Source organism: Drosophila hydei, unplaced genomic scaffold (genome assembly GCF_003285905.1).
Source record: "Drosophila hydei strain 15085-1641.00,03,60 unplaced genomic scaffold, DhydRS2 tig00000315-arrow-arrow-pilon, whole genome shotgun sequence".
Lineage (NCBI taxonomy): Eukaryota > Metazoa > Arthropoda > Insecta > Diptera > Drosophilidae > Drosophila > Drosophila hydei.
Genome location: NW_022045707.1, coordinates 1,342,670 through 1,370,477, shown reverse-complemented (window position 1 = coordinate 1,370,477; position 27,808 = coordinate 1,342,670). Strand labels below are relative to the sequence as shown.

The following is a 27,808-nucleotide window of genomic DNA, read 5'->3' as shown; positions in this document are numbered from 1 at the left end:
TTATATGTGGCACAATAGTATTATCATTCTCTTACAGACTTATATATAACTGCAATTTGCCTTGCAAGCGGCTTAGCTTATCGCAGACAAATGACAAGCAACAAAAAAGTTCAACAAAAACGTGCCAAGCTGCTGCAACAACAATCAAAATAAAGAACAAACACAACAACTAATATAAACAACAACTAACCGCAAAAAGCCAACCGCAACAACAAGCCACAATCGGCGAAATCATCAACACTGGCGCGACAGTCCGGCCCTTCCAGGCTGCCCAGCGGCCAGACGAGTGAGAGGGAAAGAGACACAGAGAGAGAGAGGGAGATAGATTCGTTCGTGTCAGTTGCAATTTTGACAACGCCAACGAACCGCAAACACCCGCGCAAAAGTCATGACAACTGCTGCAGCATCAGCTCCTGCTACGGCCACGCCTGCGCCGCCCCCTCCTCAAGCTAAGTCGCTAAATGCGCTACTGCACTTGCCCGCAGAGATGGAGTTGAGCCAAATTGAGTTGATCTATCGGGCGGAGGGTAATGCAAATTTGGTCCTGGCATTGCCGCAATTTAAAAAAGTTTTACGTTTGCCAAAAATGATATCCAGCAGCAGCAGCAGCAGCAGTTGCTGCCAGCCGACCAGCGCAGACCAAACGGAAGGACGGCAACCCAGCGTTTCCGACCCAAGCGAAGCATCAAGCTCAAAAGGTTGAATGCTGCATATTCACTACATATATATAGAGTACAGTTATAGCATAGTATTTATATGTCTGCTGTCTTGTTATTGTAGTTAGTTTCGGTCAGGAAATGTTTGCGTGCAACTTCAAACATTATGCCCAAAGCAAAAGCAACAACAACAAGACAGTCAGAGAGAGATGAGGCGTGTAAAACCTTTTCAAAGCGTCAAATATGTATGTTAGTGCTATGATGGGATATATGATATATATGTTAATACTTTTAGTGCCCTTAGTGTTATATATAGTATGTATATGTATATGTATATGTTAACCCTCTTGGTCCCTTGTCTTAGCTGTTGGTTAATCAGTTTAAGTTTACTCAATATGCGATTGATTTTTCCTATGCTAGCTTTAAGTTGTAGTCATCACTTTGTATTCCATCTAAGACTTAAGTCTTAGGTTGCTGAGAAAAGGCATCTGAGTTGAGCTCAAGTTTTCAGGCTGTATATATTTGTATTATATTTGATTAGCTCAATTAAGATCTGCTTATGTTAACTAAATCATTTTTTACCACATAGTCAAGCACTTGATGGCTTAGACTGATAAATACAAGAGGAGCTCTGTGGCTCGCAGAGTACCCTGGTAGATAAATATAGAGAGATGCATAGAAGTATATATATATAGAAAAGTAGACTTAAAGATCTATATAGTATGTAGCTATATAGATGCATAGATGCCAATGCGAACTTTAAGACTCTTTAAGAGTGTTTTATATATATAAATTTCTGCTGTCATATCTGTTTATAATGCAGCGCAGCGAGTGTATAACAATAAGAGCTTCCTATTTCACTGAAATCGCAGTCAAAAGCAAAGCCAAAGGCAATAGCAGAAGCAAACTTGGTTCCTTTTGGCGTTGCTGTTGGCCAATTTGTGTATTGTGCGATGCTTATTGCCCGCTTGGCTGCCTTTGTATAGCACAGATAGATGTATATATATATATATATATATAGATATAGTTATAGATGTGTGTGTGTGTGCATTTGTATAGAGCTGTGACCCTAGTCATATCTGTTTTTGTGGCTGGCTGTGCAGCTTCTTTTTGGCCATTGCATCGAGATGTGTTTATTTCCATTTATCTTATTTCTTGCCTTTGCCTTTCTCTCTTTCAGCTGGCGTCTTGACAATGCCCGATTTTATGGCTTATATCGAGATAATGCGCCGTCTATTAGGAAATGAGTTTGTCTGTGCAGCGGATATTGTTGCCATACCAAAGGAAAGCGATAGATGCTGGATAAACGAGCACATACGCAGGCACAGGCCGGGTGAGTTCATCTCCGGAGAGACGCAGAGCGAGACAGAGACAGAGACGGAGCGGGAGGGATGTGGAGTTTTTGGAGTGGCAGCTGCTGTGTCATAGTTTTATTTTGTATTCAAACTGAGCTGCATTTGCTGCTCGCCTTTGGCCTGCATCCAAAAGCCGCCGCCGCCGCCGCCACGGCAATCAATCATAAACGAGCTTTTTAGTGCAGACTTTGCCCTGCCCTCCAACTGCTCCCTGCGCGCTGCTCGCTGCTCCACTTTCTACTAAATTGTACATCAAAGTGGAGCCACATGGGACTGATTAGTGGTGCCGGCCAATAGTCGCAGCCATATATCAAAATTCGGTTTATATTGCACCAACAGCAACAGCAACAGGCGGCAGCTCGCCGCTCGCCGCTCGCTGCTCGTTGCTCGCTGCTCGGAGCCACCATTTATCATTGCCCAGCGGCATCTACTATATATCAACATACAGTGAAATCTGGCATAGACAAACAAGTTTGGTTAAAAGAGCTTGTCGCCTTTTGGCAGTTAGCAGACGTCAAGAAAATGATGAGAGATTAATTTGATATGCATGTACTAAATGTTTTAAGTATAATTATAAACAGGTAGGGACGATGTTTAGTGTATGAATTGCCTCTACATATGTAACTGTCTATGGGAGATGTCCAGGGTGCAGCATATGGCATGAATATGTACTAAATATCAGTCTGACTCTATCAGAGATGTTTAATCTTTTAACATCTCTATATATGTACTAAATATAAAATAGCGCCTTTAGTAGATCATTCATATATACGTATTCTGTTATATATGTACTAAATAGTGTACTAAATTTGAATGAACAGCCTTTGAAGGTCTCTAATATTTAATATTATATATTTTTATATGTGTACTAAATATCCTTTTGCAAGACGCCGCATGTTTAGAATATATGTAGATGTACTAAATACAAATACCTCTTTGACAAAATATTTGACACTAATAAATGTGCTAAAAACATCACAGTGAAGTATATCCAATATGTACAATTTTCATGTATGTACTAAATGAAAGAAACGTTCATAGATGTACTAAATGTAATTGTGTGCCCAAAGCAGGGTTTTAGTGCGTTGCATCTTTATATATGTTCTAAATAATACACTAACTAATAGGAAACTTTCTATACTTGTACTAAATACGTGTTTGCCTATAGTGAATTCATTAGTTTAAAGACATTTCTAAGTCGCCAAGTTTTTTTGTGACAAATTGAGCTGTCCGTCAGCATAGATTTCACTGTATATCTACAAATATATCAGTTGAGTGGACTGCACTTTACATTCATGTTTCTTCGCTCCTTTTGCAGTTGCGCGTCTGGATAAGGAATTTGTGGGGCCATTCGGTCTGCTGCTGCCAGATGTGACCCAATTGCCTGCCACATTCGATGTTTTACTTGCCAATTTACAGGTGAGTTTCTATCGGGATATTGGCTACCCTATATATGTATATATATGCGGATATCTATATATATATATAGATTTCGTACAAGGACAATATTGGCTGGTGTTTTTTTTCTAGTTGCGCCATATGCGCTGCTGCGGTTTAGCTCGCTTTTGTGCACTCGAAAAAGGGAAAAAAGAAAAGAGGGGAAAACGTAGAGGAAGAACAAATATTTTGTAGCCAAAAACCTAAAACTGTGAGCCGATGCACATGGATGTGGACATGCAGCAGCAGCAGCAGCTACAGCAGCAGCAGCTAAGGCAACATAAATCAACGGTTCTTTGTTTTGAATTAAAGTGGGCAACAGTGTAAACACATTGTTGTTGCTGTTGTTGTTGCTGTGGCTAGCGGCATTGGCAGCCAAAAAGCTAAAACCTTCGCCTGGACCCGCTGGCCGTTTCGGTTGCTGCGGTTATAAAGGACGACGAAAATTGCTTTGAAAGTGCCGCCAAAGCCACTAGTTCAAATATACCCTGTAAAATATAGGTGTTAGGTAAAGAGGTGAACGGAATGTGAGCGTAATTAGAGAACAAATGATAATGTAGCTCAAGAAGCTTAAAATAATGCCCAAAATTTCAATAATATTTCAACAAAAGCAAAATGTTCTAAGATACAAGTTAAATTCTTCTTTTCTTTGAATGATAAAAAAAAGATTTTATTTGATTTGGACGAAACAAGTCCGTTTTATTCAAATTGAATTTGGCAACTGACAACTTAAATCAATTCTATCCCTAGCTAAGCTGTGGTTCAGTCAACGGCGCTGGCAGCGGCGTCGCTCGTGGTGTTGTTGGCCCGTTGTGCAATTCTTCTTAGAATTGCTGCAGCTCTGGTTGGCGTGTGCAGGAAGTCCACTAGACGTGGTGTCAGCAGATTTGGCTTATGGAGTTTGTTATGTCTTATTTGTGTTGCAATAATTCCCATTGGATTTTGTTGCAATGTGGAATTATTTTCGTTATTAACTCTTCCCCCTTTAATTCGAGCTTGTCCTCAAGCGATTCTTAAAAGAAGGGAATGTCATTGAACTGTATGTTCTCTATTGTTCGTCTTGGTGCCTCTGTTACTTTATTTACTTGGTTATTGTCCAATAGTAACGTTATTTTTCTAGCTCTCTTTGTGTAGAGGTAGGCAATGACGATGGTTATCGCTACAATGCAGATCAATATTACAGATGATACTGCGTGTGTCGTAAGTTTTAGTTTTTCCAGTATTTGGCTATTGTTGAGGTGTAGTGCCTGCAAAGCCTTTAGCGATAGAATTTGGAGTCGTCTCGATTCTTCCGGTGTCATCTGGATTATTGATGATCCGACTCTCAGCGTGTTTGTCTCTAGATTGCTGAAAGTCCGGTTGCCAATCGAAATGGACTCGTTGGTGAAGCGAATTACGTAAGTGCCATTTAACCATGTACTTTTTTTGTCCGATGTCACCATCCCATTAAAGTTGTTAAGCATCAGAAGACCATTGGCCAATTCGTCGATGGGTTCCACATGCTCAGCATTACTGAACTCACACAGCGACTTTTCTCCATTGAGGAGCCTAGGCAAACATGTACTATTGCTAATGTTGACAATGTTATTTTTAGAACAAATCTTAATTTTATTATATTTCTTACAGCTTTTAATAATTCCATACATTACATTTTTGTGCGACAATATTTCTTTGTATTCTATATTTATAATGACATTATTTCTTATTACTGGTTTTACTATTAGGTTTTCGAATTCTGTTTCTTCTACGTTAGGTATTTTTATTACATAAAACAAAGTAGTCGTATTGTGAAATATGGCCACGTCTGAATATTCTAGCATTTCTTCTACGGATAATGAAGGCATTCTGCCAGCTTTGAATATCCTCTCTATTTCATTAACTTCTGCTTCTTTTAATAGATATGAGTTTATTACGTTAACTTTTGCCCATTGTATAGCATATTTTATATTAATGACTTCCTCTTTGATCAATCTAACTTGGTTTTGTAAACTTTCTGCTATTTCATATGTGAATCTATCGTCTTTCCTTATGTTGTTTGTAAGGCTATTGGTGATTGTAGTTAATTTATTTAGTCTCTGTTCTAGTTGTGAATTTATTATTACCTGCCTATTATTGTTGTCTATTACTTTATTAATATGTTCCTCTATTTGAACGAAGTCATCGTGATCTGGGCTGCCTGCTACATACTTCCAAGCTGTGCCTAGGATATTAATAGCCCTTGAGGTCCTTTTGTTAACGTCATAGTCTATGGTACGTAAAGTCAATTGAGTTTGGTTAATTTCGTGGCACAAGGTATGGTATAAGCTGCTAAATTTTAAATCTTTTTCTGTATGGAACTCTATTTGCTCTAATGCTTCTTTGATTTTGTTTAGATTGAAAATATGAATTATTCTTGTTGTTGTTGTTTGTATTTTGCCTAGTCCATCGTGGATCGTAATAGTTTGTGCTTCTGTGTGATTTGTTATGTCCATATTTGGTTCTATTGGTTGTACCGTCACCATCAGTATTACAAGTAATCTATAATTTGTCAAACGTTTTTTATGTTACTTTTGTGTACGATGAGATTTGTTGATGTTAGTACAGTCGTGTTTCTGTCTTCTTTTACTATTGCCTTTTTATATCTAGGTGAAAGTTTAGTACCTAATCGTGTATTTATTTTAATGTAGATTTCTTGTCCAGGTGTGTAAGTTCGTATATCGTTTCGCGTCTTGTTATGGTTGTGAATGTCTGTCGTCTGTTTTTGTTTAAGTCTGTCTATATTATCTTTCCTAGCTTTTTCATACTGTTCTGGGTCTGTCGTCACGTTTCTGCCAAAAAATATGTCGAGTGGTCGTTTGTTGGTTGTTGAGTGTATAGTGTAGTTATAATCGTATATTGATTTGTTCAGAAGTTCGTCGAAAGTTTTGTATTCGTTTTTTCGTCTATTACATCTCATAATCTCTGATAGTGTCGAGTGGAATTTTTCCACTTGCCCATTGACTGTACTCTTATGTGGTGGGGTTTTATAAATTTCAATTCCGAGTTGGTCTTTCATCATAAAGGTTAGTGAATCTGAGTTTAGGGACTTCTCATTATCGATGACTATTGCTTTTGGTACGCCATAGTAAAAGAGTATGTCGTGAAGTGGTTTTTTTACGTCCTCTATTGCTCTGGATTTGATTGCTCTTCCTTGAGCGAGTTTTGAAAATTTGTCTATTGCTGTCAATACTAAGTTCTTTTGTGTTGTGTATATATCGATGTGTACTATTTGTCCTGGGTATTCAGGTATTGGGGTTTCTTTTAATTTTGGATTATTCGGATGTCTGTCATATTTCTCTTCCTTGCAAACTTGACACTGTTTGACAAGGTCTGCTATTGTTTGTTTCATTTTAGGAAAATAATAAAGTTCTATCATTTGATTTCTATTCTCAAGTGCGTTCCTATGTGCTCTATTATGGGTGGCCAAGATTTTTTCGTCTCTTTCGGTTTCGTTTGTTAGATCTTTAACCTGTGACTGTGAGAACCTAATTTTATAGTTTTTGAAGTGTATCGGATATATGGTTTGGATTTGGTGCATAACATCTTCTGAGGTTATTATGCCATTGATAACAGAAGGGTTGAGACGAGCTTTTAATATTTGTATGAGATTATTTGTTGTGTAGCTTGGTTGAGTTATTATGTGCCTATGGAAAGTTGGGAATGGTATATAGAATCTGTAGTCTGTTTTATTGGCCTTTTCCAGAAATATCTGGTTTTTAAATACGTTTATGGGTGCTTCAATGCTTGGTATTAAGTTATGGCTTGAACTGTCTGCACTGTGTTGTGTGGAGGCTATCGATCTGATATTGTTTATGGTGGGGATTCGAGATAGCGCATCGGCTACAATATTGTCCCTTCCTGGTTTATAAAGTAATTCGTAGTCGAATTCTTCTAAATATGCCTTCCATCTTTTTATTCTAGCGTTTCCGTTCCAGCTACTTAACGAATGTGTTAATGGCTGGTGGTCTGTGTATATTTTTACTTTTGTTTTACCGTACAGGTAATTTTTGAGAGCTTTGAGTGCCCAAATGATTGCTAGCATTTCTTTCTCGTTTGTAGCGTAATTTTCTTCCGCTTTTGAGAGAGTTCTAGAAAGGAATGTAATTGGATGGCGATTTTGAGATAAGACGGCTCCAATGGCAAAGTTGGAAGCGTCTGTCGTTAAGTGAAATTCTTTTCCGAAGTCTGGGTAGTGAAGAATAACTTCGTTTGAAACTAAAGCGTTTTTTATCTTATTGAAAGCTTCTACCGCTTCATCGTTGAGATAAATCAATTTTTTTGCGGATAGGTTTTTGGACACACGTCCATCTTCCCCTCTTAATAAGGAGCTAAGGGGTTTTGCCAACTTAGCGAAATCCTTAATGAATCTTCGGTAATAACTTGAGAGACCCAGAAATGTTCTCAAGTCTTTAAGGGTTTTTGGTAGCGGGTATTTGATTATCGCTTCCACTTTTTGTGGATTTGTTTCGACTCCTTTGTCGGATATAACAAAGCCGAGAAACTCAACTTTGTTTTTAAAGAACTCGCATTTGTCCAATTGACATCTCATATTGGCTTCTTGCAGAGTTTTGAAGATTTTGTCTAGATTTCTGGAATGTGATTCATTATCTTTGCTAAAAATGATAATGTCATCTATGTATATGAAACATATTTTGCCAATATGTTCATGAAGAATATTGTCTAATGCCCTTTGAAAAATTGAAGGTGCGTTTTTTAGACCGAAAGGTAGTCGGGTAAATTCGTATTTGCCATTATTAACTGAGAATGCTGTTTTCTCAATGTCAGCCTCTTTCAGAGGAATTTGATGGAAGCCACTTTTTAAGTCAAGCACTGAGAAAATTTTATTATTTCCAAGTTGAGCTAGTACTTCGTTAATTTCTGGAATAGGGTATTTGTCTGCTATAGTTTCTTTATTAAGTTTCCTATAATCGATAACCATTCTATATTTTTTCTGTTGGGAAGCGTCCAATTTTTTTGGAACAATCCACACGGGTGAATTGTAGGGTGATCGGGATGGGCGAATAATTCCGTCCTCTAAGAGTTCTTGTATTTGTCTATGGACTTCGTCTTTTAAAGACATTGGGAATTGATAAAATTTTGAATATATCGGTGAATCTGTCTTAGTTCGAATTTCTGCTTTTACGTTTGTTGTGTAAGTTAACTTTTCGTTCGGGGTGGCAAATAAATTGGGATATTTTGTGACTAACTGGTTTAGTCTTTGTTTCTGTTCAATAGTCATGTGGTCTGTTCGTGGTATAACAGTGTTAACTGCCTCAATTTTTTTCTGTCTAAGGGTTATACTCATGTTTTTTTTAATTATTAGTTGATTCTTGCTGCTGTGGATTACAGCGTCTAGTTCTTTAAGACTGTCATTGCCCAGAATTGCGTCGAATGCTTTCAACGTTGGTAATAGGAAAAATTTGACTCGAATATCTTGTCTATTAAAAAGATTAGCGATTTTATGGTGAGTTATTTTTATATTTCCACCGACTGTTACGGCTTCGAAAGGCTTTTTGTTAGGAATGGGGTTAGAAACTAGTTTGGGCTGTATGTAATTTCTGTTTGAACCTGTATCTATTAGTATTTTGAGTACCTCTCCGCTTGTTGTCTTACATTCTATGTAAGGAAGCGAAGAGTTGGTTATCCTAAAAAATTGATATCGGCTTGTTCGGTGGCGTTTCCCTGTTCGTTTTCGATTTGCTCTATTTCGTCTGTGTATTCTTGCAGTGATTGTTCGTACTCTGTCTGTTGCTGTTCGTAAGTTTCGATGGTCTGTCCGTATTCTTCCATATTCCAGGAAGCGTCACTGTTGTCATAGTCGGGCCATTCCTCTATTGTTTGAATATTGAAATTTCTTTGTCTTTTGTCAGTTGGGTTTGCTAACGGTGGAGGTCTTTTGCCTGTCTCGAACTTTGGTCTGTTCATGTAATTTACCATCCGTGTCTGGATGCTCTGGTCAACGTCCATTGGTTCGGGACGTGGCTGTGGTTTGGGTGCTAATGGTCGGGGAGGTATGTATGTACGTTGTGGTTGCATTTGATGAAAGTGTGGTTTATTGTATTGATGTACGTTATTATTATTATTTGGCCATGCAGACTGCATTGGCACTTGGGTCCTGAAGCCTATTGGTACTGTTCTCATAGTTTGGGGCGGATTTTGTGGATATTGGGCCATGCGAGGTGGCAACATAGGTGGTGGTGCGCTTCGAGCTGCGTTTTTATGACCTGTTTGATGGATTTTATTGAAAGCAATATTTGTTCTATAGCTTTGATTTTCTAACTTTAAGCAGTAATGGAGGGCTGAGGGAAGGTCTGCTGGTTCCTTTATGCAAAGAATACGTGACAAATCTCCTCTCAAACCTCTGATGAAGGTATCTAATGCCTTTTCCCTGTACATTTTTGTCATGAGGGTCTCGGCCTCTCTGTTGAGTTCCATGCATCCTACTTTGTTCAGTATTAGTGTTAGGTGATTATAAACAATCTGGTAAAATTGTTCTACCGTCTGGTTGTGACCTTGTATTAACATGGTCATTTGATATTCGAGTGTCCCTATATCTCTTTTATCTGCATAATGCAGTGTGAGACACTTGGAGATGGCATTCCAATTTAGAGGCACGTTGTACGACTCGAGGGCCGTATCAGCATTTCCGACTATCTTGTTTCTCACGGTATGCAATATGCCATAATATGTTGGTGAACCAACTTGGCTTGCATATATCGAGAGTATACGGTCTACACTCTTTTTCCATGAGCTGAATTCAGCTTTGTCACCAGAGAATTCCCTGAGGCTTTTGACGATGTCTGGTACTCTGTTCAGATCATTCAGATTTTGATCGCCAACTATGTTTTGATCTGCTACGTCATTAAATTCCCTGGAGGGGTTAACTAGTTGTTTCACTAGTGTTGGAAGTTGTGCTGCTAAAATTTGGGCAACAGTAGTTGCAATCTGCTGTTCTGCGTTGTTTGCCATGCCTCTGTTTTGTAAGTGTTCGTTTTGTCGGTCAATGCGTCGTTGTTGCTGTCTATCAACGTTTTGTCCGCCTACCTGAGGTTGTTCTCCTAAAACCGGGGGTCTAATCAAGTTATGCTCATTAGCCATACGTCACAAACTGACTTCTATGGTACTTATGTCTACAGATTTTGGAATTTATTTTTGGTTTATAGATATTAAGTGTATGGTTAGTTTAGGATTAATATTATTACAGCTTAATTTATTACAAAATGTGCATAAAATTTATTTACTTATTTAATTTTTTTCTTCTAAGACCAGTAGCTGGTTTTTCCCTTCTACTTTGGAGGGTCCCCTGGGAATCGCAAAGTTGGGTTATGTTATACTACGTTTGTAGTCAATGTAAATTTTATCGCTTTACGCTTTTTAATTCTTTGCTTTATTTATTTTTTCTTTATTCTCTTAATCTTTAAGTTTACTTTTTTCTTTTCTTAAATTGTTTTTCTTTTCTTAATGGTTGTTTTAGTTTTGTTAGTTTTTGATATTCTTATATTTCTAACTTACAATAATGATGATGTGGCGGTCTTCACTGCTGGTCCGGATTTCATCCTTTTTGGGTTGTTCCTACTGGGGATCCTGCGACCAGACACCGTTGAAGTATCCTGTGGACTGACCGTACAGGATTACCGTCCACCGATGGGCAATCGAACAATTAAGTTCCAGACTACCTTTAGCGAGTCGAACCGAACGTCGAAGTTAATCAACGTGAGTTGCTTCGGTTACTTTCGCACAGACTCTGCAGTTCTTTTACAGTTGCGTGCACTTAGAGTATCGTCACTCTCTCGCGTCACACAGTCTGCTTTGATCGGCTTTGAATTTTATCTGTCGCGTTCGTACAGGCGTTTTGCTGTGTTGAAACGCGATCGAATTTTCACTTTTTAACCGATTTTTATATTTTGAGATCACACCGTCGCGTTCGTACAGGCGTTTTGCTGTGTTGAGACGCGATCGAATTTTCACTCTTTAACCGACTCTGCTTTTATATTGCAGTATCACGCACGTACTAATCGTTTTGCTGTATTGCGCGCGAAGTCGGTCCCTGCTCGGGCGCCAGTTAAATTCTTCTTTTCTTTGAATGATAAAAAAAAGATTTTATTTGATTTGGACGAAACAAGTCCGTTTTATTCAAATTGAATTTGGCAACTGACAACTTAAATCAATTCTATCCCTAGCTAAGCTGTGGTTCAGTCAACGGCGCTGGCAGCGGCGTCGCTCGTGGTGTTGTTGGCCCGTTGTGCAATTCTTCTTAGAATTGCTGCAGCTCTGGTTGGCGTGTGCAGGAAGTCCACTAGACGTGGTGTCAGCAGATTTGGCTTATGGAGTTTGTTATGTCTTATTTGTGTTGCAATAATTCCCATTGGATTTTGTTGCAATGTGGAATTATTTTCGTTATTAACTTACACATAAAAGCAAAAGACTAGAGCGTCATCTATCGTTAGGTGTTGTTTAAAACAGTAGATATTTTAATTCTAATACAAACCTACTCCAATTGTTTTAGAATCTAATTAGAAAGCATACGCCAAAGCGACATCTAGCGTTAGGTAATGCCCTTGCCCTACACCAAACGCATTAGTTAAAGAGATTGACAGCTACACTAAGCGCTAGATGGCGCCAACTATCACTCATTCTAACCATGCACAGGATATCTCAAAAGTCCAGTTAGATGCCACATTTGAGCCACGTTAGTGCACGCGATGCTTATATATTCAATTTATGGCTTTGCTGCCAAAGCATTGACCGAAATAAAATTGCAAGAAGTAAACGAAAAAAAAATAACAAAAAAATATGAGAAACAATAAAAAGAAGAAGAAGAGGAAGAAGAATAGTTACGATGCCATAACTAACGCTATATTGGATATGACTAGGAGCGGGAGCTTGACTGTCCGGCAGCAGCAGTAGCAGCTGTTGGGACTGCTGCGCGCCTTGTTTAATTGTGGCTTTAAATGTTAATTTTCAATTTCAAGTTGCGCCGCACGTGCGGACATCGCCGGCCGTGTACCTGTGCAAATATATTTCACCTGTGCCATAACTCATCATACAATCAGCGTGGCAAACAGAGAGTTTTCCTTTATGTGGCAACAACAGCCAGGACATCGAGGACAACGAGCACAATGGCTGGCAGTAACAGTTCATGTTCGGGCTTGCAGCGATAACCGTTGCAGTCGCCTCTTAACTCTTTTCTCTCTCCTCCTCCGCCTCCTCTTGCTCTTCTCCTTTTTTTCCTTTTTTATTGTTTTCCGTGTGTTGTTTGTGTCGCTCTCAACTCCACTTCGCTACTCGTTGGCATTTTCAATTCAAAATGGCGTCAACGCGGCCTGCACCTCCATCTGTCTCTGTCTCTCCAACTGCTACTCCATTTGCTAGTGCAATAAAATATAAGCGTGATTTTGCAGGGAGTGAACGACTCAGAAATATCCTGTTACTCTACTTTGGCTTGTTAGCTAGTCTAGTAAAAGTAAAGTAGAGTATTTGTTGTCTGCTATACTTTGACATCAAAGTGAAATCTGTAGCTTTTAAGGACTTCGTAGTATGCTCTTAGCCTAATAGCAGTAGTTTCTTCTAATTTATATCTTCTGTGTATATTCTACAACTCATATACTAAATAGGGTTCGAGTTATGCTCAAGAAAGTAAGCCGCAAATGGCATTGACTAAGGCAGGCATCGGCATGAAATAGTCTACGCTGGACAACATTCCATAAGTCTTACAGTTAAGCTCACAAAAACAAGTCTTAACATAGGTGGAACTTGAGAATATATGAATTGAGTTTGAGTTAGTTTTTCTGCAAACTGGCAAAAATTCTATTAGTTAATCTGCGCTTACTTAGGTATCTATATACCACATTTTAACTGTCTAGATCTTAAAGTTCTCGAGTTATGCTTGAAAAATCAAATAACAATCGAATAATAAATCAGTATGATGATCCGGTTAGGCTAGCTAAAAGTTTTCGTCATATATATAAAAAGCAATAAATCTTGATCTTAGATCGAGAATGCCTACTTCATAATGCACTTTCCTTGTGATCAAAAATTAAGGTATATTTAATTTGATATATATTGACATATGCTTAAAAATATGAAATATAATATATGAAACAATGAGACAAACATTTATCTTACATAGTAGATTGTATAGTATATACTAGATCCACTTGCCTCTGCCCCAAAACCAATATACCCGCTCTTAAACGTATTTTGCACTTGTAAAAAAGATGAAAAAGCAGAACTGAATAAGCCCAACGAAATAATTTGTAGGCAAAGGACATGAACATGGACACGGACATGGATGCGGACATCTGCAGCAGCAGCAGTGGCAGCAGCAGCAGCAGCAGCTGCGGAGTGCGCCGTCTGGGCGATACATATGCCATCGAAATAAAACCGAAACAGGGCTGGCTCCAGTTGCCAAGTGATGTCAGCGATTTATTTGATTTAATGCCAACGGGCGACGGCACAATGGACACGACCTGCGAACCTGAACCACAGCCTGAACCCGAAGCTGAACCTGAGCCCAAGCCGGAAGAGGCAGGCGAATCGAAGACGAAGGTGCGACCAACGGTTGATTTGACATTAAAGCCAGACAAATGCAGGTGTCGCTATTGCAGCATGCAGGTGGTAAAGGTGAGGCAATGTGGGCTGTGTAGAGGGTGTGTATGGAAGAGGTGTGCCTCTGAGCTGTGCATGGGAGTGGGCAAGCTGTGAGGTGTAAGTGGGAGGTGTGTTTGTGTGTATGTGTGTGTCTGTGTGTGTGTGTGTGCTTGATGTGCTGCCAGCTACTTGTTATTTGATTTACAAACATTTACAAACATTCCCATTCTTCTTCTTCCACTGACTACTCACTCTTCTTCTGGCGCGCCTCTTCTGCAGCTGCAAACGGGCAAAATCAGACGCTTGGGCAAATATTGTCCATTGCAATTGTTCTCCGGGTAAGTTTGCGGGCTTAACACGCCTTTAAGTCATAAATTTTAATATGCTCCATTTGCGTGTCCTGTCGTGCTTCATAATTCCAACACCTTCAACTGGAACGAGCCTCACCTGTGCCTGTGCCCGTGGCGTGTTTTACCTGCAGGCAATCGAATGCCGCTTCTTTTTGCTTCTTTTGTCTGTTGTTCTGCTCTGTTTCCGGGTTGAGCCTTTGCAATATGGACGCGCTACTGATTCGTTCTCGGATACCCTATAGATAGTGAGTGAGGGTGGATTAGTTGATTGCTGTTGCAGCTGGAAAAAGTCGTGAGTACGCAGAGGCGCGTTTCAGAGGAGTCTAAACAATTTGAGATTTAAGCAAGCTAACTCAATTTCATCTCAAATGTTTTTCGATCCTTCTCTTATATACCTTGCAGCACAGCTTTCTCATTCTACTTATCGATATCTGCTGCAATGTCCTGCATAGGTTAACTTAGCATAACTCGAAGACTTTAAGAGCTAAGGACTTCAAATTTTATAGATGGGTTATTATTAAGTATACGCAGACTACCTAAGAATATTTTTCGAATACCTACCACAATCTTTTCTTAAGCTTATCTCGAGAACTTCAACTCCTAGAGACTTCAAATGTTGTGTGTGGAGTCTCAAGGCATATTCACACGTAGTTTGTAATCTAATTTTCATGTATCTCGCCTAACTCGTTCCTACTTGAAATAGCTTTCAATCGGAGACTTGCTTATAGAGAGACTAGATTAGAGACTACATATTATACATATAGCTTCTTAAAGAGTATATATTTGTAGTTCACTTTTCAAAAAGTTCTCTTCTAAACTAATAAGTATTCGTTTTGATATTGAGTATTAGTTTTTGAAGAAGACTTTCAGAGCTTAAGACCTTACATTACTTATGTACGAAATATTATATATACAGATAATTGATACTCCACTTTTTAAGGCCATCATACCTTAAAATAGACTTTTCATAAACTTGATAAAGATAGATCTTGACTTGAAGTCTTTTTGTTTTTCACACTTAGCTCGAAAACTAGAAGAGCTTAACTCCTTAAATTTAGTATTTAGACTCTTGAAGACCACACGCATCTTAAATATAATTCACTTTTCAAATATCTTATGCCTCACTTGCCCATATTCAAATTAAATCTCAAAATATAGTCTTCAACTCTAGCGAAATACGCACATTTTTAGACCATATATAGAGGACAGTTAGGGGTGTAAAGTTGCCCAAGTACAGGTCATCGCCTAGTCGTACATGCCCGCAATAGAACCGAGACCCGAGCTTACTTATTCTGTTGTGTTTTTGGGTGTGTGGAATCCCGCGGCTCATTCGTTTATTTGTGGCCCGCTGTTTTAAGTCATGCGTGCATCCGTGCACGAAATTCAATTTGCTTGCGCTTTCATTCCGGTTTACCGCCTGCTTCGCATCCACTTTCATTGCATTTTGTTCTTTCGTTTCGTTTTTGTTATTTTATTTCATTCGTTTTCATTTTCGTTCAGGCGGTTCAGGTCGGCTTTTTACGGACTTGGCCTTTGCCGCTCAGCGCACAAAAATTGACCACCTCTGCCCCGGCTCCCGCGGCTCTCTGCCCCTGCACATTCACACATACATATATTTATGGTTTAATAGTGTTATTTTATATATATATATATAAATATTTTTTTCTGCTTATTTCTTCGATTTTTTAGCGCTGCTGGTCGTATGTTCGATGCCTTGAATGCACTTTTCGCTTGTCCGCAAAATAATTTACGTGTATTTCAGAGCGGGAATTTAATTTATGGCGATCACGCGAATTCGATTTCCTGCGAGCAGCTGCAGACTCAACTCTTTCCAGGGTGAGCTCAAATTTATTTTGTTATATTTTATATTTTTATATCAGCATAAAGTGAGTTTCGTCTATCAAGCTAACTGTGTATCAATCTCAATAGTTGAATATTTGCTAGATATACGAATTGGCTGAAACAGGCACAATGCGCTGAAGTTGAAGTTTTGATAAGAGTTTTTAGAAAATAAAAGGAAAAGAAGTGTTTAACAGCTGTAAAATCAAGCAATGCTGTTATAGCAGTCAGAGGTGTTAAGTTAGCAGAGTTTAAGTAGCATAAGAGCCTAAGCAGCCATTTCGCTCTCACTCAGCTCTCACCAGCCTCCACCAGACAACTATCTTTGTCTCGCTCGCTCTCTTTATAAGTGAGCCTTAAATCAGGAGCGTGCAATTACAACGCAACTCACTCGGCTAATATTTTCGCAACTCAATACAAGCTGTCACTGTCTCACTTATTCTACTGTAACATATAATGTTTTTACAACTCTATATAAGCTGTCACTGTCTCACTTATACTACTGTAAGCGTAGATAGCAATCACAGGAAGAGCCACAAGATTTGGTGACTGCGCACATATCTATATATAGTTTAATTATTTGAAAAGATATATAATAGAAAAATTGGTATGTAAATATATAAATGCAGCTAAAGCTTTAATTTAATAGTAAATTCTCAACAGTTTTAATATACACTGGCAAAAGTTTAAGGATTTCATTTCAATTTAGATTCCTTAAACAAACTCTGGAAATTCAGTTAAATTTTTATGAAATCAAATGAAATTCGGGGCAAACTTTTTGCTTGAGCTGCAATCGATTGTAAGCAGCTCAAATATTTATCGTATACGCAGCATAAAATTTCCATGAAAACCAAACAATTACCAAAGCAAAAAATAGAAGAAGAAGAAGAAAAAATAGAATAGAGTAAAAATCTCAAAGCAATTGTTCGGCACGCAAATATTCAATAAATAATGCTCAGACAGCAACACAAATTCTCGAATGCCAAAACGCTAACACAGACATTTATCTACCTGTCTCTCTCTCTCTCCTTTTCTCTTTCTCTATGCTGCTCTGTCTCTTTTGAACTCTCGCTATTGGCTTGCTCCACTCATTTCAACACCTTTTTGGCAACACGTTGACAACAAAATTGGAATCTGCATTGAAATTTTCCGGGGAAAAACCGAAAACCGAAAATGCTTTACCAATACGCAATGCTCGTATACCCAATGCTATGGTCGCAATGGTCATAAAATCTGTGGAAATTCTCTAGTGAAATTATGGCGCTTATAAAACATTTGTTGGTCGCCTGCCTGCTAAGGGAATACAGCAAGGAGGAGGAGGAGCAGCAGCAGCAGCAGAAGACAGCCAATGAAAGCCGCAGCCACGTGGCTGCTGCTGGTGCTGCATTTGGGAAATCGACATTCAAACGTTGTGGCATGAAGACAAAGCCAACAGAAACTATTGAAATTGGCAGGGCAAAGCACGTAGAGAAGCAGCTGGATCAGCAGCAGGACGCGCCGAAGGAGCCGTGCATAGTTGACTTTGTCAAAGCTGTTGCCGGCCAGCCGCAGCGGCGAACAGCTGCTGAAACAGCGAGCCCAAGGTACACAAAGCGCACCAAAATGGCAACAGCAACACAAACACAAACAACAACAACAACAACGACGACGACGACAATGTCAGCGAATGTGGCAACACGAATAGAAATGGAAACGGAATCGGAAACGGAAACAACGTCGACAGCGCTGGCTGCGCTGAACCCAAGGCCGCAACTTGTCTCCGCTCCCTTGGCGCCCTCACCCATGCCGTGCGAGACTGAAGCACGGATCAGCAAAGCGGAAATATTTCACTTACCCAAAAATTGTGTTTTGCAAAAAATTTTGCATTTGCAATTGTTGGTCAAGGTAGGTAAAGGTGCCAAAGAAAAACCAGGTGTAAGAGGAAGCAGCGGTTCACGCTCTGGCCAGCGCTTTTTGTTTATTTCTATAGCGAACGAAACGTAGGCGGGGCAGAACGGGGCGGGGCGTGGGCGTGATGGAACTGCGCTTTGATAGCCATCAGTTGATGATTTCCAACCATTTTAGATACCCTAACAAATTGTGTTGAGTACTGCAAAGTTTAGATAAAGTTGAGAACTTGATGAGGGTAAGGAAAAGGTGTTTTCGAGGGGAGTGACCGACTAGAAGATGCCGCGCAGTTGTGCTCATGAACTTGAACTTGTAGGTTAATAAGGGAAGTGGTTGACTTAGCTAGAAAAAAAGAAGCTTCTAAGAAGAATTGTTACTTGCAAAGCTTTTACAATCATGTGAGAGATTATTGAACTGGGCTGGAATACAGCATATATACCTTATATATACCTTATAATATATATAATAATATATATGGCCTTATAGAATCAGCAAAGGCTTCTCTGCTTCCCTTTTTCTGGCTCAGTTAAATCAATTCAGGCTAAAGATTTCTGATGTCTCTCTATGTCTAGCTGCACAGTTAGTTAACAGGGCATTAGCCAGTCGATCACTGCTCAGCACCCTTTACTTGTTTTCTTTTTTTGTTGGCTCTGCTGTTCAAGTGCAGCCTTGCAAAGCGGCCAACTGCATTGAGTTTCACCTGGCTGATGGCTTCAACAATGCTTCAGGCGAGTGCCTGGCGCTAAAAAGGAATCAAATTGAAAGGGCAGCTAAACGGGCAACAGACACTGGACAGTGGACACAATGGCGTCTTGTGGCAGCTGTGGGACTTGCGCGCGCTGCTCACTTGGCTGGCAGCCAAGTGGCCAAGTGGCTGAAAGACGTTTGGGTGCGACTGTCGCTGGCTGTCTAACGTTTTCTCTTTTCGGCCATTTGGCCATTTGTAGCGACATTTTCATTATATGTGGGCGCACGGCTACGCCCAGCACGGCACGCCCAGCTATGGGGCGCTGCGGGCGCTCCTCGGCAGCTGTCAGCAGGACAATGTGCAGGAGCTGCCAGCGGAGCAGGCTTATATGCTAGGCGCCACAGCGCTCGATTGTTCCATAATGCTGACATTTCAGGAAGTACAATGTCAGGTGAGACATCACAGGTGAGTGAGACACACACACGCACACGCACACGCACACTCTGTGCCAGCTAACCAGTGTTCCCTTCGCTTGCAGTGCTTTGCAGCCTTGGCTCATCACGCTGCAGGGACGCCACTTTCTGACCAAGCTAAGCATTCTCGATCTGGATCCGAAGCCCGACAGTCACTTTCACAAATACATAAAGCAAACGCGCCAAATTAAAAAGGCGTGCGTCGCCTTTAACTAATTAATAAAGTCGCCACGCGAAGCTAAACAGAATCACTAACAAATCAGCAGCGCACAAAACTGTGCTACACTTTTTTCCCTTAGACTAAGAGCCTATTGTCGGTGTAGAGAACTTCTTTATATGTATGAGGTGAGTATATATATTCTTAACTATGCCTGTATCAATAGGTAAATGTATCAAGACTCTTTCTTCTCTCTATCAAGCTGACTTTAAGCAAAGCCCTAAGTGATAGTCGCCAGCATTCGATTAGCTTATATAGGTCAGAGTGTTATATAATCTATCGATATATTCAATTATCGATCTATACATATATTAATTTATCGATATGTGAATATATATTGTTATCTTAATCTGTCTATCTTACTTTCTATCTATCTATAATCTATCGATATACCTAATTATCGATATATATGTTTTAATTTATCGATATATGGATATATATTTATATCTGTCTTTTAATCTATTTTCTTTTTTCTATCTATCTATAATCAATCGATATATTCAATTATCGATCTATATATATATATTCATTTATCACTATATAGATATATATTGCTGTCTATCTGTCTTTTAATCTGTCCTTCTTACTTTCTATCTATCTATAATCTATCGATATACCTAATTATCGATATATATATATGTTTTAATTGATCGATATATGGATATGTCTTTCTATCTGTCTTTTAATCTGTCTATCTTCCATTCTATCTATCTATAATCTTTAGATATATTCAACTATCGATATATTTATATATAATAATTTATCGATATATCTTTCTGTCTATCTGTTTTTTAATATGTCTACCCATCTATTAGTCTGTCTATCGATCCATATATCTTTCATATCATTTATACATCTATCGATACATCTATCTCTCTATCTATCTATCGATACCTGTATCTATCTTTCTATATATCTATCTAGTAATCTGTCCATCTTTCTCTCCCTCTTTCTGCCTATCTATCCATCAGTAAACCTCTTGCAAACAGAGATCCTATAAAGCTCTCAGCTTAATCATAGTTTCCATATGGACTACAGTCATCTATCCATTTCTCTCTCGCTCTCTCTCTCTCTCTGTCTCTGTCTATCCTAGGGCATTTCAAATGCCGCCTTGCCAGCTGGTGTCATGAGCGTGGCTGGTTTTTGCTGTTAGCCTGTTTGGCGCGCCCCGCGCCAATGTTTTTAGCCGCGCAGCGTGGCCTGCGCTGTCTTTTTCGCTGTCAAACAAACCACGGGCGAGGCAGCAGCAACAGCGACAGCAAAAGCAACAAAAACAAGATAGCAAAAAAGTAGCTGGCACACCGTGAACACTCCTTAATTAATTTCCATGCGAATGCGGTCAGGACAAGCTGGAGCCACGCGCTGTCGCAGCAAAAGGCGCCGCAGGATGTGTTTTGGCGCTGCCCATCGACCCGCAGCCTGATCCCAGTTTCGCGTTGTTCTATGCAAAGTTGTTGGCCTGCCGCTGCGTCAGTCGCTCGGCGCTAGCAGAGGCCAGCAGTTGGTTTTTCCGCCTAGTCTTATCCCAGCCGACCTAAACAACGCCGCAAAATGGGCAACAAAATTGTGACATTCACCGAACAGCAGTTGGATGACTATCAGGTGCGTCTCTGTTTGCATTGGCCTTTAAAGCGCAGCTGAATCTTATGCGAGACTTAAATATTCCATGCGCCACACAAGGACTGCACGTTCTTCACACGCAAGGAGATATTGCGGTATGTATGTGTGTGTCTCTGACAGCACGGGGCGTATACGCAATTTTCGGCTATGCTCAAAATATAATAATAAGCGAAACTATTTTGCGTTCCATTGTTTGGCGCAACCTTTTGTTGAGCACACGCGCACGCACACGCACACAGAAGCCTTTCATCAGTTGCTCCATTTGCTGTCCTTTTCGTCCCTTTTGCCTCTCAGCGTGCATAAACGGTTTCGTGAGCTGCGGCCGGATTTGGTGCCACGCCAAATGACCGAGGGTCAGGCATCGAGTGTCAAGGTTCCACGCGAATGCATTGAGAAGATGCCCGAGTTGCGTGAGAACCCATTCCGGCGACGTATCTGTGAGTACAACAAACAGAGAACAACAACAACAACAACAAACAGACAACAACAACCAGCAACAACAATTTCCTCATTCACATTCATAAGCAGCCAAAATAAAAATATTTTTTTTTTGGCTTTGTTTTGCTTTTTCTCTCTCTCTGCCTACTTTGGTCAACGCCCAACTGCGCCCACTGCCACGCCCACTTGGCAGGCGAAGCCTTCTCACGCGATGGCCTGGGCAATTTATCCTTTGAGGACTTTTTGGATGCTTTATCCGTGTTTAGCGAACAGGCGCCGAGAGATATTAAAGTGTTTTACGCTTTCAAAATTTATGGTAAGTTTCCTCACTATACCCTATGTATGTGCATAGGGGCAAATGGGGCATATTGGAAAGCAAATTAAATCTGGAATATAAGTATATATATTATCATATATATAATGTGAGCCTGTAAGGAGAAAAGAAGCTACAAAAATTTGAGTTTTTCAATTTAACTCGTAAACTTCTCACAACTGTCTACTATATCTATGCCAATAGACCATAGTATAATATATATCTTTTATATATATATCTTTTTATATAAAAATAATTTTTGAGTTTGAGCTCAACTGAAGCTTTCAGCTCATTACATTTTTTATAGGATAAGGAGTATCTTTTAATTTGATCTGCAAATGCTCAACTTTCAAGAATCTTATTCTTAGTTAAGCTCATTTATATATATATATATATATATATATATATATATATATATATATATATATATATATATATATATATATATATATATATATATATATATATATATATATATATATATTATATATTTATTTATATATATATTTTTATATATTTTATTTTATATTTATATATTTAAATATTTATAGCGCCTATTTATGCTCTCTTTCTTAGTATTGTCCTGGATTTGTCTTTACTTAGCTTTTGAATCTTAAGTTTTTTTATAATAACTCGAGAACTTTAAGAGTTATAGCCCTTAAATTTGGTATATCTTTTCGTGTTGCTATACAGATTGAGCATACTTAAGCTTTTGAATGCCTCTGCATTCCCTTCACAGAGAGTTGAACATAACTCGTGCAGCATATGAGCTGGGGTCATAAAATTTGAAATGTACATTCTCTCTGATATACAGATTACGCTTTGAGTATTTTACGTTTTTTTTATAGAAAAAGAGAGAGAGAGAGACAGACAGAGAAAAGGCCATGTCTCCCGCTATCTTTGTCTCGAGATATATAAAATATAACTTGAGAACTATTAGCCCTAAGGCTTTCCAATATCAAATCGAATGAGCCAAAGACTTACATTTTGAATACTTTCCCCAAGCTTCTTCCACTTTGTCAATAACAATGAGTTGCAAATGAGACTTGATTTTTCCTAAATAGCTCGAGTAGTACAAGAGCTACAGTTCTAAAATTTGTCATGCAAACTCTTGTAGTATATCTAATTAGATCTGTTATCACTTTTATTCATTACGCTTCAGCTTATATAAAAGAGCAACTCTTAAAGCTAATGTTCAGGGTATCTTCCGGCAAATAAGTTTCGAGTTGGCTGTAGTTGTGGTGCACGCTTTTGGCTATGTTCTAGGCCAAAACATTTGTGGGTTTTGTTTATGCATTTGCGGGCCCTACACCTATCTCCCTTTGCCCCCACCTCACGCTCTCACTGGTATTTATATATTTTTGGTAATGCCAAGGCATTTGCCTAGTCGCGCGCCTCAATTATTTGTGGCTCAGCTCCAAAAATTCCAACTGCAGCCCGTTCGTTGCTGTTGCTGCTGCTGTTGTTGTTGTAGTTGTAGTTGTAGTTGTTGTTTGGCCGAGTTCAAGGCCAGTCATAAATTCTAATAAGCATTTTAATTGAAATTTAAATTAGAATGTGAAAAATGTCGCGCTTTCACTTGGCAAATTGATTTTACAACTTTTCTGTATTTGCGAGACAGACAGAGGCGAGAGTCAGAGAGAGAGAGAGAGAGAGAGAGAGCAGCAGCAAATAAACTGTGGAGCAATTAAGTTGCTTATTGTACACTGTGCAACACAGGCAAATATATTAGTTTCTCTCATATGCTCGCTGTAAATTGAATTGGGAATTGAATCAACAGAATCAAAAACACAAAACGAAAGCAAATTGAATGAAAAAAGCATTAAATAATTGCATAAAGCAAACACAGAGCGAGAGAGAGGGCGGGGGAGGGGGAAATTCAGAAACAATTTTAAATGAATAATTGTTGTGGATAAGCAAATTGTTTAGTCTCTGTTGTAAATTGAATCAAATTGAATTAGTTGCGGTTCATAGACGCCGTTCAAAAAGAAGTATTTTGCCACCAGATGACAGACAGCTGCATTCGAGGCTAATTGGCCGAGGTAAGCATTAGAACAGCTGCGGCTTTGACATGGTCAACTGCAAGTTGGAATTCAGTTTTTGGCATACTTTTGTCTAAATGTTTGTTGAGTTTATAAATGTGCAATAAATTCTACATTTTATCAATTTTAAAATAATAAATCGTATTGTTTATTGTTGGCTGTGGCAATGCTATGTTAACTCCAGTTTATGTCTTCAAAATTAATTTAACATAGCCGAAAGCACAATGAAGTCTGAACTCTAAAAATATATACAATAAAAAATTGAATATCTGTAAATAAATAAGTTTATTGTATAGAAACGGTACTCAGAAATTCATCTGACTGCATCACAAAGCAATAATTCTTACAAATTTACTTTCAATTTAAATTCACTCATATTTTGTGCAAATATTTGCGTAAAAAATTGCGAGAAAAATTTAAAAAATTTGTGAAATTAAAATTTATATGAAAATGCTTCTAATTATTTTTAAGATTAATTTTATTATATTTTTTAAATATATTTTTGATATATTCTAAAATGCTTATGATTTTGTATATACCAATTATAACATTTTAAAATATTTTATTTATATAAAAATGTTCTTTTATTATTTTTAATATAAATATAATAAAATTTTAAATTATTTTTTTTATTATTACATTACTTAATATTTGAATTATTTTTATTATTTTTAATATTAATATTATTACATTTACATCAATAATATAAATATATAAGCTTGAATATTTCTACGTTTCGTATTCCATATGTTCTATAAGCTCATTGCTTTACGTGCGATTATCCTGCAGATCCTTTCGACTTATTTAAGTCTTGAGTAAATTCCATGCTTTATTTGAAGAAAATAGAGTTGACTCTTTGCTAGAATTCGTTGGATTATTAGATTGACACAAATGCGAGGCATGCAACACGCGCGCAACACACACATATACATACGTGTATATGTGTGTGTGTGTCATGCATATGTAAGTGTGTGTTAGCTCCTAACTTAGTTTTGCACACATCAATTCACTTTCATATGCATAAAAATGTCTGACATGATAAGCAGCCTCACTGAGCAAGCGAGCGTTGCAAGCAAGCTTAAGCGACTGCCTGATACTCGTTAGATTTGCTTATAGAGTTCTCTACCTTTCACTTCACTATATATACTCACAAGAGGGAGAGAGAGAGAGGGAGAATGAACTGGAACTGGAACTGGAAATTAATATAAACACAAGGCACCATAAGTGAACGAGTATACTGTAGCTATCACAGCAAGTCTCGTAACGACTCTCACAGAGCAAGGCGAATAGTTCTCAAAACTAATATACTCTAATAATATACTTTACAATTTGCGAACGAGCATGCAAAGCATACAAAAAGAAGGAGAAGCGCTCGCATACACACCCTACAGCACACATGCTGTCTCTCTCCCACACACGCTCTCGCTCACTCTGTCTCTTCCTCACACTCTCTTTCTCTTTCCCACTCATGATTTGCATTTGTGTGTGCGTGTGCATCGTACTTATGGCTGTCCGTCAATGACTTTGCAGATTTCGATCAGGATGGTTTCATCGGGCATGCCGACCTGATGTCCTGTCTGACAACGATGACCAAGAACGAGCTCAGCCCCGAGGAGCATCAGCAGATTGCCGACAAGGTAATCGAGGAAGCGGACGTCGATGGCGATGGCAAGCTGTCCATACTGGAGTTTGAGCATGTCATCTTGCGGGCGCCAGACTTTCTATCCACCTTCCATATACGCATCTAGATGTGGCAAGTTGCTGTTGCAACTTGTCGTTGTCTGCCACATCACATAAAAATGCCATCAGCGTGATTAAGCCAGGCCAATTGTCGTGACAATGTGCATGTCAAATGTCACCCAGCTGCAGTTGTTATAAAATTTATAAGCCCACTGTGTCTGGTGCACGTAACAGATACCCTGTAAAAAAATATATATAAATATGAAGTAATAAAGTTGCCTTAAACTAGCAAATCATACCTATATGCACAGTATACACACAGAAGATACTGATGAGTTCATACAAGGAGTTTATTGTGTTTTGTGGACGTCAGAGATACCCTGTAAAGTTAAAATACCTCAATACAATTCATGTATGAAAGGCTAAAATTGCTTTAAACTTGAGAAATGCTTAAATATATAAAAGCAACCTATAAAAACGACTTAAAAGAGGAGTATGGAATTGCGATATACCCTGTAAAGTGTTGCAATAATTTTAAATGAGGGAAAGATTTATATATAAAGTCAACAAGTTACTTTAAAATGGAAATTTCGAAGACTCAAGCAGCAATACAAATGGGTATTCACGTGTGAGATACCCTGTAAACTGTGTCAGATGGGAATTTAGAACAATAAGTATTATTATTATTAAAGCATAATCTTAAGGTAGACAATTGTCAAATACCCTATAAAAAGTATCAGCAGTAGCAAAGGCTTTTATTAGTAATGAAATCAATATGATTAGTCATAAAGCTGATTTAAATTAGAAATTTTAGCTGTGAAAGTATTTACGGAGATTGGAAAAGGGTGTAGATATTCGAGATACCCTGTAACTGCGAATAAACTTTATTAAAATTGAAATGTAGAGATATAAAGTTGCTTTAAATGAAAAATTATAAATAAATATAATAATTTAAGGTTGCCTGAGATACCCTGTAAACGAACACTTATAGCTCTAGAGACTGCTCAAAGAGAAATATCGAATAAAAAAATAGTATAGAGGCTAGCAGCTAGGTATACGTTAGGTACTAGAGTATTTGCTGTATGCGTTAATGAGTGTTCACTGTACATCTAATTAAATTGCCTTAAAGAAAGCCTTATGTGAGTGAGCTAAAGCTTAGAGCAATGTACCACGTAGCACTTGTCACTTTACAGGGTATATAGCAGATGCAACCACAGCAGCCGTAAACATGCACTGAAAACTGTTACTGTTGTATTTGTTGTTGTTGTTGTTGTTGTTGTTGTTGTTGCTGCTGCTGCTGTCTCTGCAGTTGACCTCAATAATGGAAAGCAGTCAATAGCACGAAATGGAGATTTGGACAACAGCAGAGGTCATATATGTGTGTGTGTGTGTGTGTGCGTGCTGCTTGTGTGTGTGAGCGCGTTGTCAAAGTTTTATCAATTTGCCAATTTGAGCTTAAAGTTGTTTGCGGCAAATGAAACGCGTGTCGAACTGTTTTAATATCCTGCCTATCGAACCCGGTTTTAGGGTATATTGGTTTCGTTAAAGTGTATGTGACATGCAGAAGAAGTGTATGCAAATACTTGTTCAGTAACAGTAGACAAGCTCAACTAGTAGCGTCTGCTCTGTGTGAACGCATCAGCTCGGAAGTAACAGACCTCGAGTCTTCAAGACTCTGTCATTCTGGCCATTCGCTGTCTTCCATTCCATCCATTTCCATACCATATTAATGTACAGTCAAACTCTGAGGATTCCAACACATCTCACACATTTCGGGGTAGCTGCTAGTTGGGCACTCCCGACTATTTCAGTCTTTGTTTTTTTTTGTCACGCAATTATTGAAATTGGCGTTTTACGTCGCTTTTTGTTGTTGCGATTGGCAGCTAACGGTAAACCGATTGAGACCGTTAGCTAATTGCATTTGCAGCATATTAATGGAATGTCATATGCCCGGACTTCTGTGCGAGGGTGGTCTATATAGTTGCTTAAATAATACAAAAGTTCATAGTAATTGAAATAATAGAAAATGTTTTACATTTTCGAGTTTCTCAGATTACTCTCGCATAAATATTGTGTAAAACCATAATAGAAACTTTTCTAGTCTGACCACACTCGCTTAATATAGACTTATTAGTTAGAAAACTTATCCACCCACCCTCGCATAATATAGTTATATTAATTTCGAAACTGGTCAAACCACCCTCG

The 27,808-nt window shown here is 38.6% G+C and overlaps 2 protein-coding genes across 3 annotated transcripts; both read left to right on the top strand.

Moving 5' to 3' along the window:
* The first annotated feature begins 155 nt into the window (after window positions 1–155).
* Window positions 156–20,730, top strand: LOC111602084 (inositol-pentakisphosphate 2-kinase). 2 transcript variants are annotated; one of them, XM_030223848.1, is made up of 10 exons: window positions 156–698; window positions 1,837–1,989; window positions 3,330–3,430; window positions 13,727–14,089; window positions 14,336–14,394; window positions 16,096–16,242; window positions 17,496–18,129; window positions 19,080–19,285; window positions 19,359–19,638; window positions 20,604–20,724. In XM_030223848.1, exons 1-9 carry the CDS (start codon window positions 389–391, stop codon window positions 19,507–19,509), a joined length of 2,124 nt encoding a protein of 707 aa, XP_030079708.1. In that variant the 5' UTR covers window positions 156–388; the 3' UTR covers window positions 19,510–19,638; window positions 20,604–20,724. The 2 variants fall into 2 exon arrangements, with proteins under 2 accessions (XP_030079708.1, XP_030079709.1); XM_030223849.1 differs by lacking the exons at window positions 156–698; window positions 1,837–1,989; window positions 3,330–3,430; window positions 14,336–14,394 and having other exon boundaries at window positions 14,022–14,089; window positions 20,604–20,730.
* A 98-nt stretch (window positions 20,731–20,828) lies between these two features.
* Window positions 20,829–25,829, top strand: LOC111602086 (calcium and integrin-binding family member 2). The gene is made up of 5 exons (XM_030223850.1): window positions 20,829–21,112; window positions 21,191–21,225; window positions 21,425–21,567; window positions 21,762–21,884; window positions 25,454–25,829. The coding sequence occupies exons 1-5, from the start codon at window positions 21,062–21,064 to the stop codon at window positions 25,669–25,671; spliced, it is 570 nt and encodes a 189-aa protein (XP_030079710.1). The 5' UTR covers window positions 20,829–21,061; the 3' UTR covers window positions 25,672–25,829.
* The last annotated feature ends 1,979 nt before the right edge of the window (window positions 25,830–27,808 follow it).

Excerpts from the sequence above, each read along its gene's own strand:
- LOC111602084 (XM_030223848.1), top strand. The coding sequence starts at position 389 with ATGACAACTGCTGCAGCATCAGCTCCTGCTACGGCCACGCCTGCGCCG. Across the intron at positions 1,990-3,329 it reads CATACGCAGGCACAGGCCGG|TTGCGCGTCTGGATAAGGAA; the intron begins GTGAGTTCATCT and ends CTCCTTTTGCAG. Across the intron at positions 14,395-16,095 it reads CCATTGCAATTGTTCTCCGG|CGCTGCTGGTCGTATGTTCG; the intron begins GTAAGTTTGCGG and ends TCGATTTTTTAG.
- LOC111602086 (XM_030223850.1), top strand. The coding sequence starts at position 21,062 with ATGGGCAACAAAATTGTGACATTCACCGAACAGCAGTTGGATGACTAT. Across the intron at positions 21,113-21,190 it reads AGCAGTTGGATGACTATCAG|GACTGCACGTTCTTCACACG; the intron begins GTGCGTCTCTGT and ends GCGCCACACAAG. Across the intron at positions 21,885-25,453 it reads TTACGCTTTCAAAATTTATG|ATTTCGATCAGGATGGTTTC; the intron begins GTAAGTTTCCTC and ends ATGACTTTGCAG.